Source organism: Lithobates pipiens, unplaced genomic scaffold, assembly GCF_037356315.1.
Source record: "Lithobates pipiens isolate NorthernLeopardFrog02 unplaced genomic scaffold, aLitPip1_a1.2 Scaffold_8, whole genome shotgun sequence".
In the NCBI taxonomy this organism is placed as follows: domain Eukaryota; kingdom Metazoa; phylum Chordata; class Amphibia; order Anura; family Ranidae; genus Lithobates; species Lithobates pipiens.
In genome coordinates this window covers 519,095,845-519,113,301 of record NW_027507903.1, presented here as the reverse complement: position 1 = coordinate 519,113,301, position 17,457 = coordinate 519,095,845, and the positions used below count along the sequence as shown (strand labels likewise).

The 17,457-nt window shown below is 41.9% G+C and overlaps 1 protein-coding gene across 1 annotated transcript in view; it reads left to right on the top strand.

Annotated features, from left to right (window-relative positions):
* TGFA (transforming growth factor alpha) overlaps positions 1-17,457 on the top strand; it is a 93,752-nt gene that overhangs the window by 60,862 nt on the left and 15,433 nt on the right. Inside the window, exon 3 of the mRNA XM_077469452.1 lies at positions 15,057-15,174. Within this exon, the coding sequence (XP_077325578.1) occupies positions 15,057-15,174 (118 nt within the window). The remainder of the gene's footprint in view (positions 1-15,056; positions 15,175-17,457) is intronic.

Sequence of the window (17,457 nt, the reverse complement as noted above, 5' to 3'; positions counted from 1 at the left end):
AACCAACCCCTTAGGAGAGAATGAGATTTCTGCTCAAAATGCTTTTTCTTGCAGCAAAATATATGCCTTTTGTTGCATGAAAATTGGCAAGTGTAGAAAAGGCCCAAAACAAATCTATATAAGCCAGCATTGCATGGAGGTTTGTACTTAGCAGGAATAAAAGAACGAGCATTAAGAGCACAGTTTGCGTACTTGTAGATTGAAAGCATTGTAGGGATATGTATTAAATATGCTTGGTTTGGTGTAGATCGGCCATTCTCAGTCAAAGGTCCTTAGTGGATCCTTGTGCTATGGCTAATTGACCACCCATCTGATGGCACCAGCATAGTTCCAGATCTAACAACACTCTGCAGATATTTTTAGCTGTTGGGCATTCTTGATCACCATTGTAAGGGGGCATTTTTTCTTCTGACCACCAATGTAATAGAAATTCTTCCCACTGACCTCCCAATTACCTCTTTTGAACAGGGATTCCCTGAGACCTGAAAATAGTTTTGAGGGTTCCTCTGGGGTATTGGTCTCCAAACTGTGGCCTATGGGCCAAAAGCTACCTTTTGCTTACCTATCCGGCACTTGGGGCACTATTCCTCCGACTGAGCCCAACAAGGAGGCACCATTATTTCCACTGACACCAACACTGGGGAACAATTCCTTTTGTTGAAACCAACGATGCAGCATTTTTTCTAGTAAACTCAAAAGCAGTGATGCCAGCCATAGGCTCCCTGCTTTCCCCTACTACATCACATAGATGCGAACCAACCCCAGGCCCATAGGAAAGAATAAGATTTCATTTGAGTGGAATTACATGACTTGACTGGAGCGGGCTCAAAACATGTAAGCACATACATCATTCTTACACAGGTTAAGAAGCATAGGTGTTGAGGAGAGAGGAAACAGTTTTTAAGGCTAGTTAGGTTTAAGCTGGAATTCCACTTTAAGCCCCCTTCACAGAGGATACCATCTGGTCCAATCAGCAGATTGGAGCACAATGGGGGGGATGTTCCTTTTGGACATCTGTGCCTTTTTTTTTTTTTTTTTTGTATTTACAAACCGGAGCTATTTGGAGCCATGTTAGATTTGACTTTGAGTGGCCAGATGAAAACTCAGTCTCAGATTGCTTAAGAAGACACATTGCCAGTTAATGAAGCTGGAAAAGAAGCGGTGTAACCATAAACTATTTAGGGTGTTCTTTACTTGTAGAGCAGTAACGATGTGGCACTCCCTTCCACAATTGGTGGCAAAAGGAAGTGTTGATGATTTAAAAAATAACCCTAGATGGGCATCTTGGCAAACACAATTTACAGGGATATGAGAAATGGCAGAGACATAAATACACTTACACAGGTTGAACTGGATGGACTGATGTCTTTATTTAACCTTACCAACCATATAACTCTGGGGGAGATTTACCAAAACTGGAGCACACTGAATCTGGTGCAGCTGTTTATAGTAACCAATCATCTTCTAGGTTTTATTGTCAAAGCTTAATTGAACAAGCTAGTTAGAAGCCGATTGGCTACTATGCAAAGCTGCTCCAGATTTTGTGCACACCAGTTTTAGTAACTCTCCCCCTATGTAACCATATAACTATGTAAAACAGACCTCTGACCCATCACATTTTGGTCTGCAAAAACAGAAAGGAAGCAGACCCTTTCCATTTTTCTTCTCTGACCTTGACAGACTGACGGGTAAGCCGATGTAAACAAATGCACAAATTTAAACTAATGCACATCTGTTTGCAACTTCTTTGCCATAAACTGACATGGAGCTTTCTGTCAGGTCTGCCTGAAAAACTTGACCTGATCGTACTGTTCGTGTGAAAGGGGCCTTCTTTGCAGGATTGCAAAATAACAGAGAAAGCTTTAAAAAATATATAATGAACACAGCCAACACGTCTACAGACTGGCAAGCTGCAATATAATACATTAAGTTTTTGGGTTTAGATATGCTTTAGCTTGAGTGGACTGACCCTTTAAAGTGGTTGTAAAACCTTACATGTACCCAGTAAAGTGACTGGCCTCAGGTGATACACAGAGATGAAACTAATCCACCTAGATATGTTGTATCTGTTTATCTGCAGTCTTTGCTTCTCTACATCCATTCAAAGTACTGAATTAACCCCTTTGCGCTGGCGCCTCCTGGCACTTTTGAGACATTTCAGGAGGCAAGGAGGGGTTTATGATCACGTGATTGGCTGTCATGGCAGTCACATGATTGGGAGCTTTCCATTAGCCATTGATAACTGTGCCAGGAGCGAGCAGGGCGATCACACTCGGCACAGCTGTGTCTGCTAATTGGTACGCAAATCTGTGGCCTCTCTGGGCCAAGGCTCTCCCACAGAAAGGCCACAGATTTTTGTACAAAACGAGACCAGAGAAAATTCCCAGCTCAACTCACCAACCAGTCTGCTTACCAACTGAATTAACCTGTCCAACAGTATGCGTTAAAAACAAGGGTTTAGTTAGCACACTTTTGCAAACACATGCATATTTGCGTTCCATCAGCGCCCAGGGGTTAATAAAGCTTGAGAGTTCAGAAAAAGGGGGGCGGGGAGCTGAAAATACACTCTGTAAAGCTCAGTAAGGAGAGCGTTGAAAGCTGATTGGGGGGAAAGGAAACGCCTCCCTCCACACAGCTCACAAGAACAGAGCTGTGGCTGTCAATTAACTGGAGATCCCTCCCCGTCACCATTTTTCTCTTGGTTTCAGGAAAACGTGTCAGAAGTGACTCATGATGATAGCAAATGAAGGAAGCAGCAGACAGAAATGACACTTAGTGCTCCTAACATAGACAAGTACACATGATAGAGGGTTATGCTTTGTTCATATTTCATGTCAGAGGTCTACAACCACTTTAAGTGCCAGTCCAGCAGTCCGGCATTTTTTCTTCTGACCACCAATGTAGTAGACATTCTTCCTACTGATCTCCCAATTACCTCTTTTGAACAGGGATTCCCTGATACCTGAAAATAGTTTTGAGGGTTCCTCTGGGGTATTGGTCTCCACACTATCCGGCCCTTGGTTCAATATTCCCCTGACTGAGCCCAACAAGGAGGCACCATTATTTCCAATGACGCCAACAATGGGGAACCATTCCTTTTGTTGAAACCAACGATGGGGCATTTTTTCTAGTAAATCCTAAAGCAGTGATGCCAGCCATTGGCTCCTTCCTTTCCCCTACTACATCACATAGATGCAGGCCCATAGGGAAGACTCCATTGTATCACCTTGTGCTAGCAGCCTGTTTATACATAGACAGCCATCTGTCCCAGCAGCCTGTGTTCCCGTGTTTTGTGTCACTTGGCATGTATTAGATGCAGTGATATCCCTTCCAGGGCTTTGATGGCGTCTCTAGCAGGGAAAACATTAGGCCTGTAGAATGGTGAAGATCTGCAGCCTCTGGCCTTCGGATTGTAGCTGCACTGTGTAACCTATATGTTTTCACTGGGCGACGACTCGGCTCCATAATCACAAGTGACATGCCTCTATACACTGTCCCAGCAATCACAGACTTCATTCATAAACCTCCCATCTCAAGTCAGGAGCTGAAATCCGAAACTCCTAACCGTTCTGTGTTTCCGATTATACGGCGCCTGCTTTAAAAGAAAGGGGTTTTCTTACGTCTTTCCTCCTCTAATAAAGATGCAGCACTAAAGAGAAATTAAAATAAAGAAATAAAAACAGGTAATCCATGTTATTCTTCCCGCAGATTTCCCCATGGGCGGGAGGAGGGGCTGCTAATAAACGCAGAATTTCCTGAATTTTATTTTTCGGTTGATGCATTAAGGCAGGCATGTACTCTTGTTTGTAGTTGAATTATTTTCCGAAGAGTTCAAAGAGCATTTCATTAACAGCCCCGGCTTGTTTGCTCAGCGCGATGTTGAAAAGTAGGCTGTGTCTTTTGGAAGATCCGTCTGCAAATATGTCTGCTGGCAGGGCAATAAATAGGCCTTTTTTTTTTTTTTACAAGGTTTGGGGCATCCTCGCCTTTGAAAGGGCAGCCCGGGAACTTAAAGGGTTTTAAAAAAAAAAAGCAACATTTCTTTCTCTGTTTTTTCGTTTCAACCCCCTTCAATTTTTTTAGTGAGTGCGGGTGTAATGGCTTGGAATCCCCTCGCCCTTCTTGTCAGCGGCTTTTCTAATGTAGTCTGTTCTTGCTTGGATAGTTAAAAGGGCTTTCCACTTTAAGACCCCTTTCACACTGGGGCGTTTTTCAGGCGTTTTTCAAGCGCTTTAGCGTTAAAATGTGAAGCGCTTGAAAGAAGCCTCATCTGCAATCCCCATGTGAAAGCCCAAGTGCTTTAAGAGCCCTTTCACAATGTCAGCGCCCGAAAAAGGCTCGTAAAGCGCCGCTTAAACTAGCAGCGCTTTACCAGTGTTTTTCAAGCGCTATTGGGGCGCTTTTAACCCCTGCTAGTGGCCAAATAAAGGATTAAAATCGATTTTCATGCGTTTTTCATGCGTTTTTCAGGCGCTTCCCATAGATTTCAATGGGAAGGGGCGCTTTAGGAGCGGTGTATTCAGCTGCTTGCAGGACTTTTTTTGACACCCTGCCAACGCATCGCCTCAGTGTGAAAGCACTTGGGCTTTCACATTGGGATTGCAGTTGCAGCTTCTTTCAGGTGCTTTTTTTAACGCTAAAGCGCCTGAAAAAAGCCCCAGTGTGAAAGGGACCTCAGTGTGAAAGTACTCGGGCTTTTACATTGGGATTGCAGTTACGGCTTCTTTCAAACGCTAAAACGCCTGTGAAAGGGGTCTAAAGGAACAAGAAAGTGTGACATTCCTGCATGAGAGGGCTTTGACTGCAGCAGAATTGATATTCTTCTTATTATTATACAGGATTTATATAGCGCCAACAGTTTATGCAGCGATTTATGATATAAAAGGGAGACAATACAATACAATAAAATACAAGAGGATTAAGAGGGCCCTGAACAGAAGAGCTTACAATCTAATAGGGTGGGTGGGGCAGGTGGTATAAAAAGTTGTAACTGTGGGGAATGAGTTGATGGAAGTGGTAAAAGGTTAGTTGGAGGCGTGATAGGCTTCCCTGAAGAGATGAGTTTTCAAGGATTACCTGAAGGCAGCTAGAGAAGGAGATAGATGGACAGATTTAGGTAGAGATTCCAGAGGATGGGAGAGGCTCTGGAGAAAACCTGGAGACGAGAAGGGGAGGAGGAGACAAGGGAGCTTGAAAGTAGGAGGTCTTCAGAGGAGCGCAGAGGACGGTTTGAGTGATATTTTGAGACAAGATTGGTGATGTAGCTCGGGGCAGGGTTGTGAATGGCTTTGTATATTGTGGTTAGTATTTTGAATTTAATTTGCTGGGCGATCGGGAGCCAGAGTAGGGCTTGGCAGAGAGGAGTGGTTGGTAAGGTAGATAAGTCTGACAGCAGCATTCATGGTGGACTGAAGAGGGGATAGCCTATGGAGAGGCAGGCCAATGAGAAGGGAGTTGCAATAGTCAAGGCGAGAGATAACAAGGGAGTGAATGAGTAGCTTGGTGGTTTAATTCGTTAAAAAGGGGTACATTTTAGAGATGTTCCGGAGGTTAAATCTGCAAACTTATTGACAATGATTGGATTTGGGACTGAAAGGACAGGTCAGAGTCCAGGATTACACCTAATACCCTGGCATGAGGGGAGGGATTGATGGTTGCTTTATTGATTTTGATGGAAAAGTCATGGGGGGGGGGGGGGGGGGGATATTGCCACTCGGTTTTAGGCTGGATTCACACCTATGCATTTTTAGTCCTTTTTGCATTTTGCAGATTTGGACTACAGTCCATTTACCATGGTTTCCTATGGAACAGGTTCTGTAGTGCAAATCTGCAAAAAGCACTAAAAATGCGTAGGTGTGAATCAAGCCTTCGAGAGATTTAGTTTAAGGAAGAGGTGTGACATCCATGCTGATGTGTCAGTTTGTATAGACCACTGTCATTAAAAAATTATAGGCAGATTTAAAGGATCTGTATTTAATTTAGTATTCAATAAAGTGCATCTAAACCCCAGTATAAAAATTTAATCTTGCAGCTAAGAATTCTTAAATGTGATGGCTGCATTCGATTTCTTTCTTTATTTATTGATTTTTCCACTCTTGGATAGCCCTATTATCTATCTGTAGAGATTTAGTTAACACCTTTTTAAGCAGTTACAAAAATTATGGGATAAAGGTTTTAATGAAATGAATAAAAGCTGACCATTGAAAGCACACTTGTCAATGGTAAATGGTTTATCCCAACAATCTGAGTGCCACATTTGCTGGCAGCTTGGGTTGTTAAAGGAAGTAGAAAAATAACAGACTTACTGGCAGGATCGACAGTCAAACATAAAGAGAAAAAAAGCCTAAAAAAGAAAATGAAGGCAGCAACCACATCTAAGAATTGATAACTTGCAATATATTATATTTTTATTTTGGATATGCTCAAGGCTAGGGATAAGCTCAGGCATGTTCACATGGAACACACGCAGAGCCCGCCAGGAAGTTGGCGCTGCGCTAATCATAGGCATTGAGACATTGCCCGATCTCTGCAGACGCACATCAGGGCAATGTCTCACTGCCTGTGATTATCACACCGCTGCGCCGACTTCCTGGCGGGCTCTGCACGTGTTCCATGCAAACACACCTGAGCTCATCCCTACTCAGGGCCAGTTTGCACTACATGCAGTCCACTGCGGGTTTTCATTTCTTTTTTTTTTTTTTTTTGCATCAATAACACATGGAAATGGGGTCCCAATGGCATACTTCACGCCAGTTCCAGATAATAAAAAAAAAAGCAGAACATGCTGCATTTTTCCTGCACTGGACTGTGCTGAAATGTGGTAAAAGGTGTCAAAAAGCACTGAATGCATTGCAGTGGGAAAAAAAAATAGGAAGAAAAAAAATAAAGCATCTGGAATACACCTGGAAATGCACTGGAACTCTGCAAAAATGCATTAAAAACGCGCATACAGAAACGCATCCGGAACATATCTGGAGTGCTTTTTTATGGTGTGATTTGGCCCAGAGGCTAAACTCCAGGCAAACTGATGAACACATAGATAAATGCATATACCACTGGGGTTTATTCGTTCCTTTGGAACCACTTGTATTTCCTATGCACTGTTCCCCCCTTCTTTGGTGTCAGTGGAAGGTACAGTGCCTCACATCAGTGAAAGGAATAGTTCCTAGGGGGCCAGATAAAGGCAAGCAAAGGGCCACATCCAGCCCATGGGCCGCAGTTTGGAGACCAGTGGCGGGCGGTCCATAAGGGGCACAGTTTAGCTCGTTTTAGGTTGTATTCGGGGTGCAGAGCACTGCACTGCAACCCCGAACCCTCCCACTTGTGATTTAGCAAATCAATATTTGCCATTGGTTTCCAGCTTCTCGTCCTGGCCAATCAGGACAGGAGGCTGAAGATTTGAAACCCGGAAAGCTCACTAGGTTAACACTGAAGCCGCGGCTCTGTGTATCAGGGGAGTCATGACTGCTGGAGGGCTTTGTAGGGTGAGTGCGGACCTGGAGGGGTTTATTTGCGCCCCCCCAAAACAATTTTGTAGCATTAGCCACCACTGTGGGAGACCCCTGTACTAGTGTATACCTTAAGTGCGAGATGCACAGAAGGATAATAGATCAATCCTGGTTATAACTTGCCATTGGGTCTGGCTCTACTCTCAATTTTTGCTTTCTCTTGGCACATGAAGAGAAAATAATAGAGCAATAAAACACATTAACTTCCCTGCATTAAAATGCATTTCTACTAGAAATCCCATTCTTTCCTATGTGGCTGCTTCCTATCTACGTGCTGCGGTTTAATGTGTTATTTCAGAAGGAAGCTGTAAGGAACTATTAACACCTATTCATGTGTGCTACTAGGTGTGAAGGAGACTTTACAGGAGGGCCTTCCTAAAAACAAAAGGCGTTTTCATGTTCTCACTTGGATCACAGATTCAAAGGTTAATGGATGAGGACGTGCAGGTCATTCCTTTGAAAAGAAGCTGTTACTGAAAGTTTTTTGTTGTGGGGACATCTGAATTGGCGATATGGTATGGCTGGGGTTAAGTCCCGTATAGTTGCAAATGAGGTTATTAAGTAACGGGAGAAAAGGGTTCAAAGAAATAGACATCTGTGATAAAGTTCAAAGCAGCTGTAAACAGGTGGCCACAGATAGTTCAGAGTTTTCTTATTGTTGTAATGTTGATGGAATTAGGAAAGAATAGGTAAGTAAGACAATACAACTCATAGGTGGCCTCCTGAACCAGCCAAGACCACCATGTTATAGTACATTGTACACAGGAAGGAATAAAGGGACAATCACTTGTAAAGCAAATAAATCTATCATCAACAAGAACATATTCAGGAGTTCCTGCTTCTACGGTTCCCCGTTCACACCGTGCCGCAGTGTAGTTATATTTTGGATGCAAATTGTACATTCTTCATGGGTTTTTCCTAGTAAACAAATAAATGAAAATGAACAAAAACTAAAAATCACATTGTTACAATGAATTACAAATAACATATATCTGTATACAGTATTTCTATATGAGGTGGTATGAAAAAGTTTTGAGTAAGTACTTTATCTACGTTTACACACTATCACCTTCAAAATATTCCGCTTGCACAGCAATACAGTGATCCCAGCATTCCTGCCACTTCCGGAAACGTGTCCTGGAAGGCTTCTTTTCAAAGCGTGTCAAGAACCTTTTGCTATTTGCGCTGGATCTCTAGAATGGTGTCAAAATGATCAACCTTTGAGCTGAATCTTCAACTCATGGCAGCTTCATCATAAACTTGGCGAAACATGACAAATGTCTCTGTGGCAGATTCGCCCAGTTTCAGGCAGAATTTCACATTGCTTTTTGTTTCGACTTGCTCTCCATGATGAAATCACAGATGTGGTAACACACGTGGTCAAAATAGCCCCAGTTGCACAGCTCCCGATGTACACAGGACGATGCCTTTTGGCACACTAACTTATGAAGGTTGCCGGAGGGCCTGGTCATTGTATTACACAATGGCCACCTTTTCACTCTCCTTCTCCACTATCCCTTCCTCACTTTATTTATTTTATCTTTGTGTGTTGTGTCACATTTTTTGTTTCGTCACTGCACGTTTGACGAGTAGGGTGTCGGTCCTCGGGCCAACCCTGAAAGTTTTGTGGGAGGGTGGACATAGGCCTTCTGGCTTGGTTTGCCTTCTCTTTGGGGGGTCTCCCTTCGGGGGAACCTCTATCCTAGTACCTGGGTGGGTCTGTTTCGGCAGACCTTCCGGAGAAAGGCGGTCGTCTGGTATAGTCCCCATCTGGAGCTTAACGCCCCGGGAGATCAGGGTAAGGTCCTTCCTAGTGAAGGACAGTAGGACACCCGTTGCACATTTTTGTGTTCACTCTTGATGTGTGTGCACTTTTTTTGGCACCGGGTGGAAGTTTTTGGGTGTGTTTTGCACGCCACAGGCTTTTCAATAAATAAAAACGCATGAAGGTTGGTGCGCCCTGTGACTGTGCGTGTAGCCTTGTGCTGTGTTACAAAAATAGTATTTTCTTCTTCTTTTTTTCTTTTTTTGCATTACCAATTATTTATATAGGCTTGGCAAATTTTTTATCCTTAAAATATTTGGGATTCTACTATCCTGTACTTAGCTCCTAGAGTTTGTCAACAACCATATACTTTTGGGTATACAGGGGGGAGCACATGACCCCTCCCCCCACAGCCCACAAGTCAGTGCCGGGACAGCCTTTTGTTTGGTCCACTTGTTCTCTCATTGGGGTGAGGGGGCATTTGCAAAGCTTTACAGCGCCTTGAAAAAGTATTCGTACCCCTTGAAATTTTCCACATTTTGTCATGTTACAACCAAAAATGTAAATGTATTTTATTGTTTTTTTATGTGATAGACCAACACAAAGTTGGCCATAATTGGAAAGTGGAAGGAAAATGATAAATGGTTTTCAAATTTTTTTTTTTAAAGTAAATCTCTAAAAAGTGTGGTGTGCAATTGTATTCAGCTACCTTTGCTCTGATACCCCTAAATAAAATCTAGTGGAACCAATTGCCTTCAGAAGTCACCTAATTAGTAAATAGAGTCCACTTGTGTATAATTTAATCTCTGTATAAATACAGCTGTTCTATGAAGCCCTCAAAGGTTTATTAGAGAACCCTAGGCTGGCCATACATGGTCAAATTACGAAATAAATTTTCTTTTGAAAATCTGAAATTTTGTGCGTTTTGTGATCTGATGGTGCCACCATCGATTTCAAAATTCTACCAACCAAGCCTTCAATTTCACCTCCAGTTTTGTACTACAGAAAATAATTTGTGTGGCTGGGAATCTTCTTTTAGGGAATTTTCTTATCTCGCACATGCTCATTTCTTTTTAGATTTCATTTCTCACAAAATTCTCCCGTCATTGATTAGAAAATCGTTAGATTTTCAAAAAATGTCCAACATACCCGATTACTCAAATTCGATGGCCGCATGAAAATCAGCTGTTGTTGCCGCCCACTAATGGTGGGAAATTCGAACGAAAATTCTTACACAAGATTTTCAAAAGAAAACTCTTTTGAAATTCGACCCATATATGGCCTGCCTTTGTGAACAAACGGCATCATGAAAGCCAAGTAACAAACCAGACAATCAAATATTTCTTATAAAACCAACAACAAACCGTTTCATGCGGTCAAGATGTATATACAGTGGTTTCAGCTCTACATGTTTCACCAGAAATATGGCTTCTTCAGGAGTCTCATGAAGCCCTATACAGAGTACAGTATAAAAAAAAAAAAATCTATACATTATAGATTCAATTTTTTACATGCATACAGTGCCTTGAAAATGATATTCATGCCCCTTGAAACATTTCACATTTTGTCATGTTACAACTAAAAACTTAATGTATTTTATGTGATAGACCAACACAAAGTGGCACATAATTGTGAAGTGGAAGGAAAATGATTAATGGTTTTCAAAATGTTTTATTTATTTTTTCATATCATAGCAGGACATGTGCATTATGGTCCATTTTTAGATGTGTGTTTTTCAAGCATTCCAGTGTGGTTATTATGCGTTTTGCCACATTTCAGATGTGTTCTTGAAAAAATGCAATCATTTTCAGGTCTCGGGAAACCCCTGCTGAAATTTAAGCTATCATGGCTCGGTATGAAAATAATTTTTACATTTGTGGTCAGGGAAGAATGGCCACCTTACATCGACAGTCTGAATGCCAACCTTCAAGATCGCTTATAAGATCATTGGTGCCATGTTGTTTGGGCACAGATCAATCCTGGGATTATCAGATGGGAGGTCAATCATCCACAGCTCAAAGAACCCCTAGCAACCTCTGGAGGAACCCTAAGGTTCCACTGAACACTCGTTGAGAATGGCTGGTCTAACTGACTGCCTGAACTCACAGAATTTTATTATTTTAGGCTACACAATTTTTATAAATTTGTCATCCTCAATATAAAATGAATATATATTTTTATAGTGAGATTTCAGATGGCACCTAATGCACATCAAATTGCAAATAAAATCAGTGATATGCTAGACCGATTACCCATACCTTTATGACCACCCACCCAATATTAAGTAGGTTCCCCTTATGCCAACAAAACAGCCTTGACCTGTCGAGACATGGGCATCACTAGTCCTCTGAAGGTATACTGTGGTATGTGGCCTCAAGCTGTCAGTAGCATATCTTTTAAGTCCTGTATGTTGCAAGGCCTCCATTGATCGGACTTGTTTTTCCACATCCCACAGATGCTCAATTGGGTTGAGGCCTGGAGAATTTTGAGGCCAAGTCAACACCTAAAACGCGTTGTTGTGTTCCTCAAACCATTCTTGAACAATTTTTTTTATTGTGGCAGGGTGCATTATCCTGCTGAAAGAGGCCACTGCCACTGGGGAATATCGTTTCCATGATGGGGTGTACTTGGTCAGCAACAATGTTTTTTGATAGGTGGTACAAGTCAAAGTAACATCCACATGAATGGCAGGACCCAAGGTTTCCCAGCAGAACATTACCAAAAGCATCACACTGGCTCCACCGGCTTGTCTTCTTCTTATACCGCATCCTGGAGCCATCTCTTCCCCTAGTAAACAAAGTACAAGCACCCAGCCATCCACATGGCAACATTATTGTAGGTACTTTTGGCTGTGGACACGGGTCAACATGGGCACCCTGACGGGTTTACAGCATGACCCCATACACAATAAACATGCCTTCTGCTTTGAACACATTCACATCAGGGACAACATGTTTACTTGCTGCCTAATATATACCACGTACTTTCAGATGCCATTGTATTGAGATAATAGATGTTATTCACTTTACCTGTCAGTTGTCATAAAGTTATGGCTGATCGGGTTTATATTCCAGTACCTTTTGGCTCTGTTATTACTGTTGCTACCAGTGTAGGTAGTGTTTGTATCAGGCCGTATTATTCAGATAACAGCCCTTTACCTGTTCTGGGGATGGCTGTCCCTTTTTACATACACCCTTTAGTCATGTGTGACAAGAAACTGACCCTGTAATCTTGGGAAAATAAGCCAAGTTTTGTATCAGAGTTGTGGAATGTCCATGTTTCTCCCTGTGCATATAAAACAATTACTTATTTATCAGCTGCCTGGCCCAGGGAGGTTTTAAGCTGTTTAGCAAATTCCAATACAACTGCAAAGTGTGGCTGAGATAATGACAAGGGGGTAAAGTTAACCCATCATATGACAGATACTGATACAACTGACGCAACAAAATCCTCTTCATATAAAAAGGTATCTAGGGAGTTCCAGGGCCTTTCCAGTACTTTAAAATCATATATGAGTTGTTGGAAAAACCCATTTCAATATGCTAGACCGAGGGGAGCATTTGTATGGCAGAATATTGCATAAACAAACAATTAAAGCTGAACCCCAGGCTAAGAACATAAAAGAAATGTATGTGTATATATATATATATATATATATATATATATATATATATATATATATATATATATATATATATATTGTGAGGGGTTAGCTCGGTAGCGGGTGTGTGTGACCCCCTGGATGGGTTCACAACACAAAGTCAGGCACAGCAGACAGCGGTGTAGGTTCAAAAAACAAAAGATCCGGTTTATTTCTGCTACATGCAGTGATACATAAACAGCCAAACAAAATAAAACAAGAAAATAAATCCTGGTCAGCTTGACCTCTAACTACACACGTAGACTCCCTGTCTAACAACTGGGTACAGCCTTGTGCTGCCCCAGTCCCTGTCTCTATTGTAGGGGTTTGCCACACAGGCGTTAACTCACCGCACAGAACAGATCTCAGACTCCCCAGTCTATACACACAAAACTGGTTCCAGGATGGAGCATCTCCCTATGCATGCTGGGGTTTTTTGTAGAGGCCTTAATGAGCCCACTTAATACAGCTGGGCTCATTAACTCTTCCCCTCTAATTGTAAAAGTCTGCATACAGCCTGAATCTAGGACACACATATTTCCCATCCTGAATACAACCAGGTGATTTTACCTGCGTGCTGCCACAATATATATATATATATATATATATATATATACGGCTTGATGCTAAATTTACCTGTATTTATCAAAAATGTATTCTCGCCATCAGGTGACTCTAGGGGCTCAGTGCTATCACTCCGCTTTCTGTATAGCGGTTAAAATAAAGCCCCATACACACTATCAGATTGTCTGCTGATTTTTTCCTTCAGGTTTACCAAAACCATGTAGTACAAGGGCCTGCCTGATTGCATACACATTGAAATCCCTAAGGTTTGACCTCATATTATATGGTTTTGGTAAATCTGATGGAAAAAATCAGCAGAAAATCTGATAGTGTGTATGGGGCTTAAGATCTCTCACGCACTGGAGGAGTGCATCTTCAATTGGCTGATACATAGACTTGCATTGTGAGAAAGGGCAGTAAAGGGTGCCCATTTTATAGTACAGCACAGCAGGAGTATACATACGTAATGAGTAAATATGGCACTTAAAACTGTTTAAGTGACGCGAACTTTCATTATAGGTGATCCTCAATACCTACTCCAGAGTTCATCTACATGTACAACTAATTACCTTGAAAAAAAGTTTTGTTAATCCCCATCCTTTTTCAGTCACTTTCTGTCTACATGCATTTACCTAATCTTAATATCATTATTCTGAATTGACCGCGCCTGCAGAATGTGTGTCAGCCAATTTTAGTCTTCAGCTGGAGTGCAAGTGATAGGGTGACAGCTCAGGAGCACAGTTGAGAGACAGCTGACCTTAAAGTGATTTGTAAAGTTCAATTTCTTTGTTTAAATGACAAATGTGTTATACTTACCTGCATTGTGCAATAGAATTGCAAAACTGGGCCTGATCCTCCTCTTCTGGGTCTCCCACCGGTGCTCCTGGCTCCTCCTTCACTTTCTATTGCAGTACACCTGCGGGCTCGATCCCAAATCGCATTGCCTGCATTTATAGACATTGCTCCCCATTTCTTTGTCACAGGATTTGACAGGATGGGAGTCAATGGCTTGCACTGTCTCAGCAAAGTCTGTGAGAGGGGGAAGAGTGGCTATATATGGGCTGGATCAAGTGAGGGCTCATATAGATATAAAGGGGTATGGGAGCTGATATTGCACACATTAAGGTAAAAAATGTTTAGCCCTAAGGCCCCATTCACACCTGAACATAGCGCTTTCAGGCAGAAAATCGCGTGATTTTACTGCGTTTTTGCAGTGTTTTTTACCGCGATTTTGTGCAGGGCAAAAGGTCACCAATGTAAAAAGAAGAAAAACGCCAAAATCTGCCCGATTCGAGCGACAAAAAAGGGTCCAAAACTTGTTTGAGCTTCAGGCGTTCAGTTTCAGGCAACTTGGACCATCTCCATTGAGAATAATAGATTTTTTTCCCCTCCAGTGTTTTGTAGCTTCAGGCTTCAAGCTACAAAACGCTCAGGTGTGAATGGGGCCTAAGAACCACTTTAAGTGGTAAGGCTTATATGATATTTTAGTATTTAGATTTAGATATACTTTAAATCGGTTCGTTTTTGACAACCTCAAAGCCTTGATCTCTAATATGGTCTTTTGTATGTTTATTTGCAGATCCTCCAGTTGCAGCAGCAGTGAGAGCCACGTTTCTAGACTGCACGGAAGCCCACAATGACTTCTGCTTCCACGGGACTTGCAGGTTTCTGGTGCAGGAGGCAGAACCATCCTGTGTGTAAGTCATCATTTTCTTCCCAGGTTACTATATTACCAACACTCATCTGAAAGCATGGAATGCTGCAACTGACAAATAAGAGGTTACTTTATTAGGCCAACAGACCTGCTGATCTTCTGAACATGTCAGGTGTGTCAGAAAAAAGGCAGATGTCCTTATTTGCATGCTTGTTCTAAGTCAGTAACTACCGTAAGAAAGTAAGAGGGCCAGCAGTACAGCCAGGCAACAAGCATTTTCAAAGAATGACAGTCTTGGAGCATGCATTTTTAAAAGCAGGTGGATACTGCCCATCTTTCTAGCATGGCAGGTCTCCTTTAATGCTCCACACTAGATGCTGCACAGCCTCTTCTGATTGCACAGGAAAACCTCCATTAAATTCTATGGAGAGGCTGTCTACCACCGGGACTCCTAACAGACGCTCTGCTTGTAAGAATGAATTCTGTTTCTGCATGAAACAAGAGTCTGGGTAGTAGGAGATTTTACTGCAGTGGCTTTTCAGTTATCAGCAGGACTCATGGAGTGATTTACCTGCGAATGATCGGCCCTGGACGCAGACATTTATTACATCTATTCTCTGACTCATTATACTATAAGACCCATTAGACTACCCCAAGGTACCAACACAGTTAAGAACATTTTTAACAGAACCAACATAAAGAGGAAAAAGGGGGCTTTAAAGGTACCGGAATAACACTTAAAAAACATTTTAAAATGAATTCTAAATGTTTTACATTAAAAAAAATTTAATCAGTGTTAAAAACATTACATATACAAATAATCCTTGTGATCACATTAAGTTGAAACTCCAGCATGTTTCGCCTACCGTGTCTTCTTCAGGGAGATTTGCTAACTACAAGAAGCAATGACTGTGTTTATAAAACACAAAGAGTTACAATCATAAAATAAACAAAACCTTTCATTGTAAAAGATACAGCAGCACGACTAATGCACTAGCTTACCACCATACAGTATATGTTCAATACATGTATTTTCTGAATGCAAGCAGTGAAAATAACAAAATCTTAGTTGCTATCAGATTTTTGCAGTCCCTGTACAACAGGGCTCAGGCTGGGAGAAAGAGAAGCAGCATAAGGAGCCCAGTCAGTTATGCTGCAAGGGTCATATGATAACAAGGGACATACTGATAAAGAGAAAGTGACAAATTGATACTTCTCCTTTCACTGACCAGTCTAGGGTGGGTGAGGGACAATACCTGTCAATGTTAGAGAAAAATCAGGTCTCTTTGCCTGCCAGATAGGGTTGAACTGTGTGGCAGGAATGGCTAGGCAGAAATACAAATTATTTAATTAAGAGAGCTCCCATATACCCTATATTGCCAAAAGTATTAGGACGCCTGCCTTTACACGCACATATGAACTTTAATGGCATCCCAGTCTTATTTATTGAGTTGGCATACCCTTTGCAACTTCAACTCTTCTGGGAAGGCTGTCCACAAGGTTTAGGAGTGTGTCCATAGGAATGTTAGACTGTTCTTTCAGAAGCGCATTTGTGAGGTCAGGCTCTGATGTTAGACGAGAAGGGCCTGGCTCACAGTCTCCTTTCTAAATGATTCATAAGGTGTCCTATCAGATTGAAGCCAGGACTCTGTGAAGGCCAGTCAAAGTCCTCCACCCCAAACTCGCTCATCCCTGTCTTTATGGACCTTGCTATGTTCACTGGTGCCCAATCATGTTGAAACAGGAAGGGGACATCCCCAAACTGTTCCAACAAAGTTGGTTGGGAGCATGAAATTGTCCAAAATGTATGCTGACGCCTTAAGAGTTCCCTTCACTGGAAATAAGGGGGTCAAGCCCAACCCCTGAAAAACAACCCAGGCCTTCTTGTCCAACATCAGTGCCTGACCTCACAAATGCGCTTCTGGAGGAATGGTCAAACATTCCCATAGACAAACTCCTAACCCTTCTGGACAGCCTTCCCTGAAGAGTTGAATCTGTTATAGCTGCAAAGGGTGGGCCAACTCATTATTGAACCCTGCAGACTAAGACTAAGATGCCATTAAAAAAAGGTAGGCATCCCAATACCTTTGGCAATATTGTGTATGTATTTCATCTGTGTATTTAACAGTTTGCCTGGAGTTCAGCTTTAAAATAGCAAAAGTTCTAAGAGCTGTTCTAGAAACTAGCATAGTAGTAGTAATTTATCAGGAACAAACTCCACTTTGATCCGTAATAAACCCTTCTCAAAAAATGCGTTTGACGTACAGATACTGTGATATGAAGCAGCATCATCGGTATTTTCATTTATTCTATGTCTGTGACCTGC